The sequence below is a fragment of the Euphorbia lathyris genome, chromosome 2, assembly GCF_963576675.1.
Source record: "Euphorbia lathyris chromosome 2, ddEupLath1.1, whole genome shotgun sequence".
Taxonomy (NCBI): Eukaryota; Viridiplantae; Streptophyta; class Magnoliopsida; order Malpighiales; family Euphorbiaceae; genus Euphorbia; species Euphorbia lathyris.
The window spans coordinates 119,713,386-119,733,665 of NC_088911.1; the positions used below are offsets into that span (position 1 = coordinate 119,713,386).

Sequence of the window (20,280 nt, forward strand, 5' to 3'; positions counted from 1 at the left end):
CATATGACAATTCATCCTGCTCTTGTTACCTTGTATGGATTTCTCGGTTCATCAGACCGCCTAGTTCTTTTCTTCTTAGGCCTTCCTGCAGGTTTTTTCACAACCCATGGGTGGATATCTGAAAGATCTGTTTTCTCCCATTCCTCTTTGCTTGGTATTGGTGGCGTTATATGATTGTATACACTTAAGTAAACAGCTTTGGAGAAGTACTCATGCACATATATCTCAGGCATCTCCCTATTCTTGAAAATAGCGGATATTGCATGTTTGCAAGGGATACCACTAATATCCCAAAGCCTACAGCTACATGTCTTATCTTGCAAATTAACAACACTTATGTAATCCCCACAATCAACAGAATAAATCTTCTGACCAGCAGGAGTTGCGATACAACCTCTAACACTCAATTTGAGCTTCTCCAGCTTCTCTTGTTAGTAAGGACAAATATCACCCCTATATTTCTTCATACCTTCAACATTCACATGAATTCTCTTCATCATTTTCTTCCTAATCCACTCAAAGCAACTAACCACAGGTTTATCCCAAATCTTCTTAATATAAGCATTGAAGCACTCACTCATATTGTTTTGCACAACATCGGATTTAGTTTCAACTAAGAAAAAGCACCTGGCCCATGTCGTGGGATCTTTCTCCATCGCCCATGTCCATGTTGCTTCATCAAATACCTTAAGCTTGTCCATATAGTGTTCCCACAGCCTAACAGTCCCAGCTTTAGCAGCATCCCACAACAGCTTCTTGTACTCTAGTCCTTTGAATATGAGCTTCATGTTGTCATACATGTGCTTAACACAGAACCTATGCTCTACTCCAGGAATCAACTTCTCCATAGCTTCAACCAAACCCTGTACACATACATAAACAATTATCAAAATCTATCGTATTCCATATATAATTAGATCAAACTTAAATGAAACAAAGGTGTTGTTACCTTTTGCTTATCAGATATAAAAATCCACTTTGTTGCTCTAGGATTTCCAAAATCAGTGAATAGATTCTCCAAGAACCACTCCCGCGATGCTTTGCATTCACTGTCTACCATTGCCATAGCCAATGGATACATTTGTTCGTTTCCATCTCTTGCCACAACAGACAAAATTTGGCCACCCAATGGTGTTTTTAGAAAGCATCCATCAAGCCCTATTATTGGTCTCAAGCCAGACTTATAACCTTCTAGCTGTGCACTGAACCTCACATACATATATTGGAAAGTAGCTATCTCCTTAGGTAGCCTTATAATCTCTCCTTCTCTAGGCACCTCAACCCTTTCCAACTCAAGCTCAGTTTTAAATCTTACCATGCTACCAGGCATCTGTTTCTCCATTGTTGCACCATAATCAAACAATCTCCTGTATTGCTCCCCTGCAGCTCCATCAACTAACTTCTTTGCATGGTTTCTTACTCTGTAACACTTTGCTGCAGACACCTCAGATCCCAATTCCATTTGCACCTTATTACCGAGCGCATCAACATCATAATTGGGATTGTCCCTCAAGTCCTCAAGGTATTTCTCTACAATGTAAGCAGAACCTATAAGCCTGTTTTTGTTATCCCTAGGACACTGATGGACTGGCTGAAATGTCTTCACTTGGAATGTGTCATATCCACGTAGCTTAGAAGCATGCACTTTGAATCCACATTTATACTTGCACCTAACTGTCACATTCTGTTGATTGTTATTCATGAAGATGTAGTCATAACCATTCTTGATTGACCACTCCTTCAGAGCCTTCCTAAACACATGCACATTAGTAAACCTCATACCTACACACAGTTGGGGATTGGCAAAACCAGTATTCTCATTGAAGTCTGTATATTATGGACCTTCATCATCAGAGCCTTTCAAACTATGCAACTCTTCACTATCATATCCTCTCTCATTAAATTTTGCCATATCGTCATCGTCCAAATCCTTGTCAACAGAGGCAGCTGCATTTGTGCTTGGGATATCTAGATCTGGTTCTACTTCTTCATCTAAAGATTCTGACTCACTCTCCTCCTCATTGCTATCAATACTTTGAACATAAGTACTATCTTCAGAATCAGACGCTATGTCATCATTGTTAGCATTGTCAACATTCTCCTCGCCCTCATTAGTGTCAACATTCTCATCCTTCTCATCACTGTCGTCACTGTCATCAGAATTAGATCCTCCTTCACCAGTGTCATCAAAATCAGACCATCCCTCATTAGTGTCAACATTGGCACCAGTATCATCATTATAAGCATTCTCCACATTCTCATCATTGGCACCCATATCCACGCCCTCATCATTGTAAGCATTCTCAACATTCTCATCATTGGCACCAATCTCACAATTCTCATCATTGGCACCAATCTCAACATACTCAGCATTCACACCAATCTCCCCCAAATTCTCATCATTGGCACCAATCTCCAAATTCTCAGCATTTACACCAATCTCCCCCAAATTCTCATCATTGGCACCAATCTCAACACTCTCATCATTGGCACCAATCTCAACACTCTCATCATTCTTACCATTAGAAGAAGTGTAAACATTCTCACCAACATTATTAGAGCCAGCTGCATTTGTGTTTGGGATATCGTTCATGTCACACCTATTGTCATCAATAACTTGTAATGGCTTTATCTCCATGTAGTAAATGTTGGTCCCTTATAACGTGACAAGTTAGTTCCAAGGGGGGGGGGATAGGAACTATTTAAAATTTTATCCGTTAAGGCTGACTTCTTTTCTTATGAAAAGGTTTACACAGCGTCACTAAGTAGATTCAAGACACAAGCTTAGTCAACTTGTGACTAAGTCTGCTTCTTTACTTGAGTCAGGAAATAGCACTTAGAGTCTATTCCTGAACTCAGCTTCTTAGTAAAATTAACTCAGCGTGAGTTCTTTACTTAGTCAGTTTTCATAGCAAGCAATATATATTAAAGGAGTTTAAGGGTTAGAGAGATATTACTCAGCAGACTTATCCTGGTTCGGCCTCTTCGCCTACGTTCAGTCCCCGGAACTCGTTCCGAGCTTTTTGAATTCTCTACTGAGCTCTTTAAAGGTAGAGCACAAAACCTTTTACAAATAGAAGCTGAGTATAACAAGAGTACCTTCCTCTATACCTCTACTCACTCCTATATCTACGCTGAGTACTATAACCGAGTACTCAACCTCTCCTTTCTATTCTTCTAGAAATGATAAAGTGTTTGTCCTAAACAAAGATTGCTAAGACACTTTAGATGATTGGAAATCACTCTAGACTTTTACACAATAATATGGAAATTGGTGTAAGGTATTTGCTTTGCTTTTCTCACAGAATCTTCGAGTATGAATTTGGTCAGCGTTTCGACTAATTGAAGTTCTGCATCGATTGAAGCAAATGGATGGCCTTTATATAGTGACACTTGAGGCACCTGGTTATTTCGAACGGTTATTTCGAATTTCGAAATAACCGTTGGAGGGAAACGGCTTCCTGTCGTTGTCACTCTGGGCGTGCTCAGCGTCGTTGGCCAATAGGATTCACGCATCTTCTGTCTTCGTCAGTCTTGGACAGAGTGTTTCGACATTTAAGGAAAAGTCCACGAGACAGCTTTCTGCGCCTTCTGAACTTTTTCCAAAGTAGAAATACTTTGTCTAGAAGTTGAACATTGTCTGCCGCTGTCCAGACTGCTTTGTCGTCCAACTCAGCAACTTCTACTTGAAGCTTTTGCCACGAAGGCTTCTCGATCCTTCTCTTGCTGAGTCGTCGTTTTAGTTGATACGGCTTCGTTTTGAACTCTTGGGCCGAATGGTCTTGATGTGTTGATTTGGGCTTGACTTCCACTTTATGGGCCTTTGGGCTTTTTAATCTTAATGTCTTATAAACAATTAAACTCAACATTGAACAAACACATTAGTGTAATAAATCAAATCATTTAAATTTAATGTGTTAGAATATTTTTATCATTACTTAAATAATTTTGTCAAATCAAAATCATGTGGAAAGGTGTTTCAACAGTAAATGTCTATATGCGGATACCCTGCATTAAAGTCAATGAAGTCTCTAACACTCTTATCGTTAACAATCTCCTCAATTCCTTCTGATCCAGATAACCCAGCAATCTTGTACCACATTTGTACTGAGTGTTTATACCCTACATCCTTACCAATATCCGCTAACTCAAAGTAGCTCATGTAGTCAATATCCATTTTCACCATTCTCGTTTTACCTCCAACATAAAGTTGTTTGTCCATGTCTACCCATTCACCACCATAATGAATAATCATCGTATGCATTGTAGCCATGATTACTGTACATCAAACAAGAAATATCATATGAACATCCTTAAAAGCACAACTCTGAACTCACATGACATCGAACTAAAGACAATCCAAATCAACAAACATCATTAACACAACCATGCAACCTTAACAACAACAACGTATAAACATTCATTTGTGCCATGATTACTGTACATCATACAAGAAATAGCATATGAAGATCGTTAAAAGCACAACTCTGAACTCACAGGACATCAAACTAAAGACAACCCAAATCAAAAAACTTCATTAACACTAACATGCAACCTTAACAACAACGACCACAAATTCGTAACAAAACAACCACAAATTCGTATCAGAAGAACAAGAAAATCGTATATACTAATTTCTATCGCAAAAACCCTAACTAAAAGAAACAAAACGTAACAAAATCGAGGTTAGAGAGTTGTGCGAACCGTGTATGTACCTTGCTTTCCAAGCTTTTACACCCTCAAAAAGTGGTCTTCACCCTTACTTCTGCTCCTTCATACTTCCTTAGGGTTTTCCGTTTTCTGTGAAAATAGGTTGGATACGAACCGTATGATGCAGAAGATGACGAATTTCGACTTTTCCCCTTCTACTTCCAACTTGATTATGAGGTTTTTCAGTGGTTTATGGTGCCTGGCAATGTTGAAGTTCAAAGGTTGGAATAGGAAGAGTTGCGATTTTGGGGCCTGTGTTTGCTGGTTTTAAATATTAAGTATTTTCATTTAATACATGTTTTGCCACTGGTCAAAATTTGGGTCAAACTGCCACATCATCAAAAATAACGGAGTAAGTGAAAAAATCCGTTCTCTGCTAACGGCGTTTAGCATAAAGCTCTTTTTGTAAAAAAAAAACCACAAGTTCGAGTTTATAAAACGTATATATCACAAGCATTTTTTTTTTTGTACTTACCCAAAAATAAAAAAGTCTTTTCGGAAACAAAAAAAACCAAAAAATAATAGAGCCAAAAAAGAATAAATCGTTTGAATGATTAACAAATCTCTAGATGACTCGGACCTGTTCTAAAATGGTTGGTATTTCGAATTGTTTGTTTACACGGACGTCAAGACAAGTTATTAGAATATTCATTCATTCATTCTGTACTCAAATTAATCATTTAACCAATTACTTACTTAATTTCCTAAAATCTTCTTCATCCCTAAATCGCGATCTTCACTGCTTCCATTCAGTCCACAGCCGATTTTCTTTCGTCCTTCCCTTCTCTGAAATCGCCGTCCGCCGTTCACCGTGTGAAACATCCGCCGTTTTCTTCTCCCCTTCATTCTCTCCTTGCGGTTCTCTTCTGTTTTTATCCTTTGAAGACTGAAATCCCTAATTTTCCGTTAATCTCTGAAATTATTGGGTTGAATTCTAATTCCTGCAGTTCGCCATCATTATTTGGTAAGTTGGGTTCTGATTTCATTATTTAGAGGTTAATAGTTTGTATTTTTTTATTTTGTTAATTGAGTATGTGGGTCTGGATCTGATTAGTTGCATTGCAGTTCTCTGATTCCTGTTCAGCTCAAATTCTCTGTCTCCTGTTCATCTCAAATCCAAAATTCCTATTCAATCAGGTAAATGGCTACTGCGTTGCTTATAAATGAGCTTTAGTGCTTCTACTTTGCCTCTGGGTTAGCTGTCAAATGTCTGCACTTCCTTAGGAACTTCTGCGAATACATTGATAGGTTTAATCCTTATAGTTGACGATGCATTTACTTCTCCAAATACATTGATAAATCCTAATATGGTGGTAAATCCTACTATTTATAACCTCTTCATTTGACCAAATTGATACCACTATGTTCTCATCCTCAGTTCACATATGCACTTGCTTTCTTCATCACCACTTCATGTCATTCGTACTCTGATCATACTTTTGTTTTTATTGCTGCAATAATAAGTTTTTTTTCCATTGGACCGGATGATTCATGATAGTTGAATACTGTGGTGATCTCATAGTCACCATGCGCAGGCCTTAGCGCCATGACACCCCCATGGCGTCGTGCAACCGCCATGGCTCGCCTGGTGCACCATCATTTTGTGCCAAAGGCATGCCTTGGTGACATAGGGGCAATTTTATGGGTTTTTTTGACCGTTACATATCTGGAATAAGTGTTCTGAAGGGTCCCAAATGAGGAAAAAAATTATTAAAAATGAAGAGAGATTATACGTTTGAATTAATTAGAAGAGGACGAGACAGTTAGAAGAGAAAGCGACTGAGTCTTATTATAAGAGGAAGAAGTTTAGTAGAACAAAACAAAGAAAACGAATTCAAACAGAAACAAAGCAACCAAGGGAAATTCGAATTCATCGGGAGTGATGAATTTGGAGAGTTTTGATCAGGAATATAACTTAGGATTTAGTGTTCAACTTTACCTTTTTAACATGGGGTTTATTTTCCATTTTAAAATTTATTTATGTTTAAGAATATTGTCATGATTTAGTATTCATTGTATTTTTATGTTAGTTTTATATTTTTTTGTTTTTGTAAGTGCGTCTTGTCTCGCTATGGGGGTCGCCAGCGCTGTGCGCCATGAACTAAGGCTCCAGGACCCCTAGCACCTTAGTGCGCCATGCGCCTTTAATAACTATGGGTGATCTTCTCTTTTTCACACGGCGTACTAATTTTCTGTCTAAGTTTCGTGTTTTTCCTCTTTATCTTATATCTTATTTTCTATCTGCTACAATAATAGAGTTTCATGCAACATTCATAAATTCATGGCTGACATGTTTTCTTTTGAATCATATACATGTTTGATAAGATATGAGAATTTCATTGTTGACTCATTGTCCATTTACTGCTATATTTCCTTGGTAGCATATATTCTGATTAAACAATTTGTCAATTAATATGCTGTCATCAGTCCTTTGACATATTTTTAGTTTCACATGTGGTCCAACTTTCCCTATGTCTTTAAGCCCTTGTTTGGGAGGGGGTTAATTGAAGTAAATGGAAGTAATGGAAGGTTATATATCAGGTTAACCTTGTTTGGGAGTTATTTTGTTAGAGTAAATGAAGGTTAATGGAAGTTAAATGTTTACTTCCTTTAACCTCCAAACTCACGTAAAGTTTTTAAATTTTTTTTTTTTTGTCTCTGCATAGTAAATTTAGCTTTCCTTCCCCTCCATATTTAAACTCTCAAACGAAGTTAAACATTTAACCCCGTTTACATTCTATAAACTTCCAAACAAGATTAATTTTTAACTTTCCTTTCCATCACTTCCCTTCCCTTTCCATTACTTCCTTTAACTCTCATTTCCATTAACCTCCGAACTCCCAAACAAAGGCTAAAGCTAGGAATTCGTTAGTTGTTATGTCTTTTTGTTGTTAAATTATATGTGATTTTGGTTATTATCCGTCTATTATCTATGAGTAATGCTATGATATATTTTCATTCAAAACAAGGTCAACTTACTCCCCTTATTACAGATAACGGGACATTTGACCTCCTAATGAATCCAAAATTGAACAGGTGCTAAGTTCATTACTTGTTAGCTAGCATGTTTTGGGATCATGGATTTGCAAATAGATTAGATGCTTGGTTTATATTGATACTTGACATATATTTTGAGTGATTTTGAAGATTTTATTTTAATGAAACATGAAACATAATATACGAGTAAAATAGATATAGCACCTGTTTTGTTTGTCTTAAATTAGATGATATGGATATTTTCTTAAAACTATTTCAGAAGTAATGAATTTACTTGGGAGATAAAATTGCTGAACATCTTCTGCATCTCTTTTTATTATCAGCTTTTCATCCCATTATTTGAATCAATTGCAGAAGTAAAATTGCTCTAAAGATTGAACGTTGCACGAATTGAAGCAGTGAGATACAGAGATGGGCAGAGAAGTTGGGGGCAGAGGTAGACGAAGAGATGGATCACTGTTGACTCGAATGGTCAATGCGATCTTTGGATTTGTAAAATATGCAGAATTTGAGATGCTATTTGTTTTCTTCTTTATCACTGCTTTTTTCCTCTTCAAAGATCTCACATCAAGGCCAGAGTACAATCAAATTCTTGTGAAGAAGCCCGGTGGCCCTGACTTTTGGGCTTACTAGAAGTGATGGCCATTGCCAAATTATTGGTCTTGTACACTATATTTTCTTATGATTGAATCTACTTCTCTGTGAAAATTATGTAGTTTAATACACTAGTCAAGAATATGGACAAAGATCTCTTTTCTCCTGTAATGTTAAAAGTATTCTTGAGATTTTATGTAATGCTCATTTTGTAGATGCTTCTTTCATTTTCTTCACCTCGATACCTAAACTTGATTTTAGATTAAATTAATTGTACTAGACAACATTAAAACCAAATTGTTTGGTAATTCTTAATCCGTGGATGATGTAGTAGAAGGGTACACTTCAAAATTTATATTTGCTAAAACATAAAATTATGTCTTTGAGAAATGTTGAAACAAATGATACAAAAGAGGGCAATCTAATGCAAAATAGTGTAAGTATGTAGTTGAAGAGCTGGAAATGAAATTTGGAAAAATAGAATTCTGGTTAGGATCCACCTTAATCCTCAACTATGTTCACATGACCTTAGTGACCAAATGAATTTGCACATTTACCGTTAGATATAGGTTTATTAAATCTAAGCCTTAAGATGCTTTGAATTTTCATCCTAGGATTCTAATAAGCCTAGATCTAACGGTAAATGACCAAATAATGCATGGTCATTAAGGTCCATGGAATCAAAAGCATCTTAATCCTTCATAAGATATAACATCTTTTTGATGAATTTGAATATTCTTTTAAGTCCTTTATAGAATATGCAACTTTCTATTTTATTTTATGATATAATCAACTTAATTTCATGATATAATCAATTTAATGAGTAATATTTGCCTCCATAATGAGAATGGTTGGGAAGCAAAACTTTAAAGTTCCAAGAGAGCAAGATGATGTAAATCAATCAAAATGTCATATATTTCCTCGATCTGATTTTTTTTTAGAATTTCAAGTAGTTTTCAAACAAGTTGATTCTATAACCGGCCATGATTAGAGTAAAGAAAATAAGTATGAGTATATTGCTATCCGTTTATTAAAAAAAATAAGTATGGAAATAAAGCATTTACAGAAATTGATTTTAAAAATTGGAACAGAAATTCATTTTAAAAATTGGGAAAAAAATTTAGGATCATGTACCTAATAGTAATTGAGGGATAAGTTGACCAAAAAAAAGGGTTTTGCTATTCGTCGTCCCTATTTTCCTTACCGTCGCCTCCTGTTTGACATTTTTGCCCTTTTCATTTTTCATTCAAAAAAGTGAAATTCTATCAACCACGAAGAACAAAACGAAGAAAAATCATGCCTCCAAAACAAGGAAAAATAATTGAACATCTAAGTTTCGTATTTACCAATAATCTGAAATTTAAGGAATTTAACTTAAAACGGATTTTTTTTTCCGTTGAATTTGCACTAAACGGGTAGCCCATACGGTCCAGTCCATGGACCGATAGCATGAACTACCCTATTTCACCTAGGCAAAACGGGTAGGCTACCCGTTTACCTTTAAGGAAAATATATATATATATTTATTTATTTTAATTATAATAAATATTAATTATAGATAAATTACATATTAACGCGTGCAATACATAATTTACGTATTTTTTATTTCCAATCAATAATTTATATATACGTTTTTTCTATCCAGTCAATACATAATTTACGTATAATTAAATTTACGTTCTAAAAGGTAAATAAATATAATTTACCAAATAAAAATTAATTGGACACTTCAATACGTATTTTTTTATTTCCAATCAATACATAATTTATCTATAATTAATATTTATTATAATTTACGTATAATTAAATTTACGTTCTAAAAGGTAAATAAATATAATTTACCAAATAAAAATTAATTGGACACTTCAATACGTATTTTTTATTTCCAATCAATACATAATTTATCTATAATTAATATTTATTATAATTAAAAAAATAAATAAATAAACCCATTTTTTCTAAAGCAAAACGGGTAGGCTAGGTGAAATAGGGTAGTTCATGCTATCGGTCCATAGACCGGACCGTATGGGCTACCCGTTTAGTGCAAATTCAACGGAAAAAAAAATTCCGTATTAAGTTAAATTCGTTAAATTTCAGATTATTGGTAAATCCGAAACTTAGATGTTCAATTATTTTTCCTTGTTTTGGAAGCATGATTTTTCTTCGTTTTGTTCTTCGTGGTTGAGAGAATTTCACATTTTTGAATGAAAAATGAAAAGGGCAAAAATGTCAAACATGAAGCGACGGTAAGGAAAATAGGGGTCACGAATAGCAATCCACAAAAAAAAAAAAATTGAGGGATAAAGCATTTTAGGGTTTTAATATAGGTACCTAATAGTAATTGAGCCGTTGGCTGTTTCGCCCTCCCTCCTACCGGCAAAAGATTGGTGCTCGATTCTCTCACACGTTCAACATTTTGTGTTGCACAAAGAAAAATGCCACCAAATCAACAAACTTCGAAGCTCTTTCAACTGTTGGTTCATCGGAATTTTTGCCAGACCGTTTCCCTGTCACCGAAATCCCTCAAGTTGCCCCTTTCTCCTTCCTCTCCCCCTTCCCCAGAGTCACCCGATCTCCCTGCTTGGCTCGTTGACAAAGAAAACCCAGATTTCACCGAAAAAAACGATGATGATTTCGTTATTCCTTCACTTGCCGATTGGGTTCAGAATCACAACCTTGGAAATAGCAATCCGGTTGCCAATCGCTTATTATTTGAGCCCGCCATTAGTGATATCGATAAACTGAGCCAAATCCTGAGGAAACACCAATCATCAATGGATTCTCTCATTGAGCCGCTGAATGGATGCGGTATTGATGCAACAAATGATTTGATTTTGCAGCTTTTGAAGAGGTTTAATAACGACTGGGCTTCGGCATTTCGTGTATTCACTTGGGCAAAAAATCAAACAGGTTATGTGCATACGCCGGAGTTGTACGATATTATGGTTGATATCTTAGGGAAGCGTCAGGAGTTCAGTTTAATGTGGGATTTAGTTGAAGAGATGGCGAAATTGAAAGGATATATCTCATCGGTTACTATGACTAAGGTGATGAGGCGGCTTGCTGCAGCTGGTAAGTATGAAGATGCCATTGAAGTATTTAGAGGACTCGAAAAGTTTGGTGTAAGTAAAGACTTAGTTGCATTGAATACTTTAATGGATGCATTAGCTAAGGAACGAAGTGTTGAACATGCCATGAATGTGTTTATGGAGTTTAAAGATTGTATCTCTGTGAATCTTCATAGTTTCAATATTTTGATGCATGGTTATTGCAAAGCTGGGAAGTTAGATGAAGCAAAAAACACTATGGTTGAAATGGAGAAACATGGATTTCAACCTGGTGTTGTTGCATACACTTGTTTGATTGAATCATATTGTAAATTGAAAGATTTTCGAAACGTGGATGCAACTTTAGAGGAGATGGAAGTAAAGGGTTGCAAGCCTAGTGTGATAACATATACAATCATCATGCATAATTTGGGGAAAGCGAAGCAAATAAATGAAGCATTGGAGGTGTATGAGAAAATGAAAAGAAATGGATTAGTCCCTGATGCTGCATTTTACAGCTCTTTGATTTTCATCTTAAGCAAGTCTGGAAGGATAAAAGATGCTTGGAATGTGTTTATAGATATGGAAAAGCAAGGTGTTGATAGAGATGTTTTGACATATAATTCAATGGTTTCTAGTGCTTGTACTCATAAGCAGGAAGAGAATGCATTGAAGTTGCTTAGATTAATGGAGGAAAAAGAATGCAAACCAAATGTAGAAACGTATGGTCCTTTATTGAAGCTTTGCTGCAAGAGGAAGAGGATTAAGGTGCTGAAGTTTTTGGTGGATCATATGTATAAGAACAATGTGAGCATTGATCTTGGTACATATGCTCTTTTGGTGCGTGGACTCTGTAATAGTGGGAAGATTGAACTTGCTTGCTCTTTCTTTGAAGAAGCAATATCAAAGGATATGCTTCCTTATGATAGCACCTATAAGATTTTGGTGGAGGCACTTGAGAAAAATAACATGGCAGAATCTATGGTAAAGATTCAGAAGTTGATGGTACAGATGATGAAACAGCAAAAACCAATGCCTTGTTAAAAGATGGTTTCAATTGTGGGTTGAAGTGCTATTTCTTAACTCTTATCCTTTCATTAGATTAATTTACTTGCAAATCGCAGTTGTATGCTAGTTCGTTCTTATGTCCCGAAAGTTATTGTAATATCATCAAGAACAATTTGGCCCCCAACAGAAAATCTCACATCTGGGTTGTTCAAGACCATAAGAAAAGTGGCTGCAAAATGCGATCTTTATCATATCTAGTCTAATCTCCATCTAGTTCCTTGCACATTTTATTGGAGTAGTGTTGCCACATAGAAATAAATAAATAAATAAATAAAAATAACAAATTTACCATTTTTCTTATTTTATACCTTGTTTTATCACTCTTTTTCACTGTGATTTAATACACTCTAATTTCTACACTCTTTCACTGAATTTGTTAGAAGCTTTCCTTTTGCCACAAGCCAAAGAAAGCAATGAATCTGTTGTGGTCCAGGCCGCAACTAGATCTGGTCCTAACATCGATTTACACTATCGAGGCTATCATCCTCTACCATTTGTCACGGCCCGCCTAAAGTCATCCGAAGAATGGCCCAAGCTAAATGCTCAAAGGGCTAAGAGAAGCGGTTTAGGGGCAAAACGGTCGTTTTACTGTTCATCGGGACGATACAAGACATGCCGGTGGACATCGGGCCAATCACACGTGCACAAGCCAGCCGGGCAACGGGCACGTACCTGCTGGGGGCCAATTTGGCCTAGAGGAGGCCCCCCTATAATGTGGTTTATACCAACTTCAGGCTTAGGGGCAATGGACATTGTCATGTTCCATCGAACACTCGCCTTACACAATAGGTGTTAGAGGATTCCAAATGTCTTCATATTTGGTATGTAAATCCTTGGGATCAATATGGAACTATAATCTTTGGGAAGTGCGAGAAAAATATTAAGTATGGCAAAAATTACCATGATGGAAAGTTACGGGGCCGTGCCGAAGCTAACGGGTCCGTGTGCGTGCCAGCAGGCACACTTAACCTCGGTTCATACGGGGCAAGCAGGCAGCAGGCCTAGAGACTGCCACGAGTTGTGAGCAATGGTTGGAAGCTGCGAGGAACTTCCCCCAATGAACCTCAATTTGCTGAGCCACGGGCCTAGAAAATTCCAGACGGGTTCGGAGCGTGCCTGAACGAGCCAATTTCGCCTGGAACGTGTCAGATTTGTCTGGAGTGTGCCGAAATATGTTAGAATAGCTCGGGGCATGCTAGAATAGGCCGGAATGGTCTGGGAAACTTCTAGGGACAACTTAGAAATGTCCCAACTCTTTTTTATTTATTCTAAATTGTTCTTTCTCTAGAATTTTCTAGGATTTTATTGTGTAAATGTTTCTAGAATCTTCCTAGGTAGGCTATAAATAGGAGAGCAAGACTCATTTGTGAGCATCCACCAAAAGTGTGAGAAACTTAGCAAGTTGAGTGCCTTTGAGAGTATAGCTTTGTAACCTAACCTTTGCAAAGTATTCTTTTTCTAATAAAGAGTGTTTTCCTCACTTAGACTTGTGCAAGATCCTTTTTTCGCGGCATAACGTTGCCTAACATCCGCGCTAAGCAATCGAGGTTAAGGCTGAACTAGTGATCAGGGTGAATTTACTAGTGTCGCACGGTCGATAGACAATCGGGAGGATGTGTCTGTGACAAGTGGTATTAGAGCCAAAGGTTGAAAGCCAACTATTTGCAAGCAAGTACTTCCGATAGAAAGCCAAGGTTACCGAGGGAAAAGGAGCCAAGGTTAGTGACAGACTTGTGACAGAATTACCTACGAATTTCTGATTTATCGACGGAAGCACAATGTCGAAGAGAAGTGAGGCAGAAGCGACTAGCGTGCACGAGGAGCAAAGTAAGAGCAAAATGGGAAGATCGAGGTCGCGAGACGTCCTTGTAGACATCAACGGTAGGCTAGCAAAAGTGGAGTTTGTCGTAGCCGACGACCTAAATAAGTTCGAGGCTATTGATCAGTGCCTAGAGATGCTCGAAGGGGATGAGTTCTAGCAAGAGGTGCTAGCCACAGTGAACAAGGTCGCCGCTGATTGTGAGGAACGGGACAAGGCCTTGGAAGCTCAAGTTGCTTCTCTTAGGCAAGAACTAGAGCATGCTCTTGCTGAGTTAGTCACGACAAAGGAAGAATTAGCCTTGTGCAAGAGGGCAATTGCACATGGTGAAGCGTCAACTTCAGGTGCATTTACTCTGCAGCGACTAGAAGTGCTGAAACCGAAGGCGTATGGTGGTTGGAGAAATTCCAAGGAGATCGACAACTTCCTATGGAGTATGGAGAAGTATTTTAGGACACTTGGCATAACAAACGATGCCAAGATGATCAACGGCGTGTCACTCTACTTGCAAGATACGACTATGGTTTGGTGGCGATTGAAGGAGCAAGAAATACGACGAGGTACATGTTCAATCGCTACTTGGGATGATTTTAAACGTGAGCTTAAAGCCCAGTTCTACTCGGAGTTGGGCGAGCTCGAAAAGAGGGCCAATTTGCGACATTTGAAGCAACACGGTGGTTTACGAGAGTACATCAAGGAATTTTCCGAGATTCTCCTAGAGCTACTGAGCTATCCGCAAGAGGAGGACTTTTATCTTTTCCTTGAAGGATTACAACCATGGTCTAGGCTAGAAGTTCAACGCAGAAATATGAACGAACTTTCTGCTGCAACTGCCGTAGCCGACTCGTTAGTGGAGTTCGACAAGTCGGGAAGGCAAAGCTTCGGCCATGATAAAAGCAAGAATGGCCAAGACGGAGGAGCCAATGGCAAAAGTGTGGGAGACACCCACGATCGTAGCAAGAATGTCCCAAAACCGCAAAAGGCTAAGCCGTTCAAAGGCAACAAAGAAAACTACATGGAGAGGCCGCTCAAGTGCTATTTGTGTACCGACCAACATAGGACAAGGGACTTCCCAATGAAGGAGAAGTTGAATGCACTCATCGAAAAATGGCAGTGACAACACCATGATGACGTGCATGAGCGACCGACTGAGATGTACATAGGGTCCCTACGTCATTTTGGCGCAATGAGAATTGAGGGACGAAAAGATGATGAGACATCAAGCCCCTCAACACCAAGATCTCCCCGTGGAACGAGAGAATTTTCAAGCGTCGAGCCCGAACAAACCACGGATGTCCAAGTGAGAAAGGACGTTCGACCACCAACGATGCCGATTGAGCTGCTGATGCGCGTTTTACGTATACATGCATGTGAAGGCAAGTATACCTTAGTCGTGTATCAAGTAATAAAGTGAAAGTAGAGTATGGTTCCCACGAGGATGGTGATTATAAGTACTAATCTCTTTGCTTACTATCTATTACTTAAACAATCAAAAGGTAGAGTTTGTTGGACAACCAAGCTAAGATTTAAGCAAGAAATGAAATGAAAATTATACAAATTTGGTGAGAGATTACTTATATTGAAAGAAACTAAGGCTTCTAGCTTCACTTAACCTCTTTGCTTGGTAATAACACTTAACCCCTTTTAAGTTGTTTTATCCTTTTTAAGATGACGATTTTTCTTATTAACTAATAGATTCTCGAGATTGGCTCTAAGCTCTCGATTAATTACTTTTCCTTAGTCCGGCTCAAGTAGTTAATCTAGAGAAGCATTAAGTTTTATTAATCTAAACCTTTTTAACATACTTTACATTGGTCTGACTAAAGTGATTCAAGAAAAACTGCTCGAGTAATTAGTTCTAAACTTTCGATTAATTACTTTCCTTTGGTCCGGCTCAAGTAATTAATCCAAAGAATCATTAAGTTTTCTTAGTTCCAAACGTTCGATTTATTACTTTCCCTTGGTCCGGCTCAAGTAATAAATTTAAATATTTGTAATAAGATTCATGAAAAATCTTGGAAAACCAATAAGCCACACTAAATGGTCATTAGGTCCCACTTATGAATTTCGATTAATTAATTTAATCACGGTCAATATAAACAATTAATTATATTCAAGTAGGAATTGGGCCCATCACCTACGAGCATTAAGAATCATAAGTTAGTTCTAAAAAAGGATAAACATAGCTTGAATAGATTAAACGTAATTACCACATAATTAAGGTTAAGATCCGCTTTTAGCCTTAGTTAAGAGGGTTTTAGCCCATGATTAGATTAAAACACACCTTAGGAAGATAGATAATGGAGTTCATAGTAATAAAAGAGATTGAAGTTTAGAAGAAACCGTAATGATGATTGCCGAACGAACTTATTCGGTAACTTAAAACTTACTTTTATTGATGAACTTTTGCACAAACAACAACTTGAGCACAATAACAACAATCAGAACAACAAATACAACTGATCTTTGAGGAGAAAAATCAGCAAAATAACATTATAGAGAGAGGAATTAAGCCTAAGCTTGGTGTGTCTTCAAATGGCTCCCAAGGTCTCATTTTATATTAAAATGACACACATAATTCCAAAGACCAAGTCTCCTTATGGCCTCCCACTTCCTAATCTTCTGAATTCAACCTTTAAGAGATGGTGGTGGAAGACTTTGACAATTTAGGAGTTGAAATGTGTAAAGGTGGGAAAGGAATCATAGGCTTCAACATGTTCATCAATTTTGGATAATTTGCTAGGCCTGATACGCTTCGAATTTGGAGATGATTATTCTCAGTCATTTGTACATCTTTCTCTTAGATTTTCCAACGGATTTTGAATCGCCTCAATCCGAGTCCATATGAGGGAGATAAGTTTAAAATACGAAAATGTGTCACATCTGTCCTAGTGTGAACAATTGGACTTTTATCTTACAGGACCCATCCGTGACGAGGTGTATGCTGATGTCACTAAAACTCCTTTTTTTGGTCCCGTTTACTCCCGAGTTTTCGCCTTAAGCCCCGACTTGGTTATTTATGCTGAAAACCTTATGAAAGTGCCTAAAACACACACAAAGTGGCTTAGATACATAAAATGAAGAAAATATACAAAAACCATTATTAAAATTTATTAAAATGGTACAAAATAACTAGTAATTAAATACTAAAAATGCTATAAATTACGACGATAACAGCTGCCATCACAGGGCAAGCCGGAGCTCAAGCAAGCTAAAGCAACAAATATTTCTAAGGTGTTGTAGTCAGAGGGCAAGGCGGAACACCATCAATCCGAGCATTCACCCAAGAAAGCGGTGAAGAAGATGAAGTCTAAGGCCAAACGGATGGCCAAGGACGCAATTGACAAGGTGTTGCCATCAGAGGGCAAGGCGGAGCACCAACCAGCCAAGACTTCACCCGAGGGATCGGTGAAGCGAAGAAAGTCTAAGGCCGAACGGGTGGCCAAAGACGCACGTGACAAAGGTGAAATATGTGCCATCACCTAACCGAAGATTCCTACGGCAGCAAGCACCAATGGAGGAAAGGTGAGGGGTCCGAGAGCCAATAGGAGAAGATCGGCCAAGCAAGGGAAGGCTTGCCAATCGAGGCTTACAGAAGGACAGTTGCATACGGAGGACAAGCATGACCATAAGCCAAAGAGGCGGAGGTCGAAGAACACTAAGGCCACGGAGGGCCAAATCTCTGAAATCATAGGCCATGGGGTTGGCCAACCTAGGGACGAGTCGTCGAAGGAACGACATGTTACGATCGAGCAACAACCAAAGAAGGAAGCTGCTGATACCAAAAGGACATCGATAAAACCAAAAGGCCAAGCAAGGTCGCGAGAACACATGGTGGGCAAGGAGGCGTGACACACACTAGAGAGGACATTGTCTAATGGAGTGGGTAAGGATGTCACGGCCAGCCTAAAGTCATCCGAAGAATGACCCAAGCTAAATGCCTAAAGGGCTAAGAGAAGCAGTCCAGGGGAAAAACGGTCGTTTTACTGTTCACCGGAACGATACGGGACATGTCGGTGGACATCGGGCCAATCACACGTGCAGTCGTGCACAAAGAAAAAATATTGTGAAAAACATTTTCTCTTGGAATGTTAAAAATATTGTTGAGATTTTATGTAATGCTCATTTTTGTAGATGCTTCTTTCGTGTTCTTCACATTGATACCTAAATTTGATTCAGATTAAATTGATTCTACTAAATAAAATTAAAACCAAATTGATCCGTAATTCGTAATCCTTGCATGATGTAGTAGAAGGGCACATTTCAAAATTTATATTTGCTAAAACATAAAATTATGTCCTTGAAAATTGTTGAAAGAAGTGATACAAAAGAGGGCAATCTAATGCAAAATAATGTGGAAATATGTAGTTGAAGAGCTGGAAATAGAATTTGTAAAAATAGAATTCTGGGTAGGATCCACCTTAATCCTTCATAAGATATAGCATCATGAATTTGAATATTCTTTTAGGTCCTTCATAGAAGGTGCAACTCTCTATTTTATGATATAATCAACTTTCACAGTAATATATCGATGTCTCTTCGAAGTTATTGGATGGATTTTACAAATAATATTTGCCCCCTATGATGAGAATGGTCGGGAAGCGAAACTTTAAAGTTCCAAGAGAGTAAGATGACTGAGAAATCAACGTAAATCAACCAAAATATCTTAGATTTTTTTTAAAATTCAAGGAGTTTTTAAAAAAATTAATTTGATAATCGACTATGGTTAGCATATATTGCTATCTATTTACTAAAGGAAATAAAAATTGATTTTAAAAATTGGAACAGAAATTGATTTTAAAATTGGGAAAAAAACTTTAGGATCATGTACCTAATAATAATTGAGGGATAAAGCATTTTAGGTGCTGCTTGGTTCGCGGAATGGAATGACATGGAATAGAATGACTATTCTAAAGGAATGGAATATCAAAGAATGGAATATATATTCCTTAGGAATGATTATTCCTATATTTGGTTGGTGGAATAAGATAGAATGAAATAGATAAAAAAAATTTATACAAAAGACAACATTGTCCTCAGATATAATTTTTTATTTCTTTTAAAATTTAATTATTACTATAAATTATTCAAATATTTAATATATATTATTTTAAAAAATATATAAAAAAACAGAAAAATAGGAAACAGGAAACACAGAAAATACGTTAAATACACGAAAACCTAAAAAAATATGGAAAACAGAAAAACATGAAAAACGAAAAAAATGTGAAAATTGTTAAAAACACGAAAACGTGTAAATACGAAAACTGTAAAAACACAAAAAGTGGAAAATCCGAAAATCACGATAAGTAAAAAAAATTTAAAAACAGAAAAAGTGAAGCAATGCGAAAATCACGAAAAGTAAAAAAAAAAAAGTTAAAAACAGGAAAATATGAAAAAAGCGGAAAAACACAAAAACTTGAAAAAAGCGAAAAACACGAAAATGTGGAAAAAATGTTAAAAACACAAAAATGTGAAAAACATTTTAAATGTTAAAAAACGAAAAATGTGAAAAAATACGTTTATAACGTTCGCGTTTTTCACGTTTTTGTGTTTTTCACGTTTTTTTTATTTTGTCGTTTTTCATGTTTTTCCGATTCTTTCATGTTTTCGTGTTTTTTTTCGTTTTCTCACTTTTTTTTTGCGTTTTTCACGTTTGTCACATTCTTGTGTTGTCGCGTATTTCACGTTTTTATATTTTTTCGTGTTATTCACGATTTTGCGTTTTTCATATTTTTACGTTTTTTTCCGTTTTCATGTTTTTCGCATTTGCTCACGTTTTCGAGTTTTTTTTTTTTTTTGCGTTTTCTCACCTTTTCATTTTTTTAGTTTTTTTCATTTTCATGTTTTTCGCGTTTTTATATTTTCGTGTTTTCGTGTTTTTTCACGTTTTTGTATTTGTCTTGTTGTGTTTTCGTGTTTTTGCTTTTCTTGTGTGTTTTCCTTGTTTGTTCATGTTTTTTGCGTATTTTATTTTGCATATTGTGTAATTCACATTTTTTGTGTTTTCATATATATATATATATATATATATATATATATATA

At 36.8% G+C, this 20,280-nt stretch overlaps 1 protein-coding gene and 1 long non-coding RNA gene across 2 annotated transcripts; both read left to right on the forward strand.

The window, feature by feature from the left end:
* The first annotated feature begins 5,302 nt into the window (after positions 1-5,302).
* Positions 5,303-8,537, forward strand: LOC136219700 (uncharacterized). Its single transcript, XR_010684244.1, has 3 exons — positions 5,303-5,674; positions 5,776-5,847; positions 8,062-8,537. It is a non-coding gene; the product is annotated as an uncharacterized lncRNA (long non-coding RNA).
* Positions 8,538-10,639: 2,102 nt separating this feature from the next.
* On the forward strand, positions 10,640-12,716 carry LOC136219701 (pentatricopeptide repeat-containing protein At3g22670, mitochondrial-like). The gene has a single exon (XM_066007188.1). The coding sequence runs from the start codon at positions 10,737-10,739 to the stop codon at positions 12,390-12,392; it is 1,656 nt and encodes a 551-aa protein (XP_065863260.1). The 5' UTR covers positions 10,640-10,736; the 3' UTR covers positions 12,393-12,716.
* The last annotated feature ends 7,564 nt before the right edge of the window (positions 12,717-20,280 follow it).

Excerpts from the sequence above, each read along its gene's own strand:
- LOC136219701 (XM_066007188.1), top strand. The coding sequence starts at position 10,737 with ATGCCACCAAATCAACAAACTTCGAAGCTCTTTCAACTGTTGGTTCAT.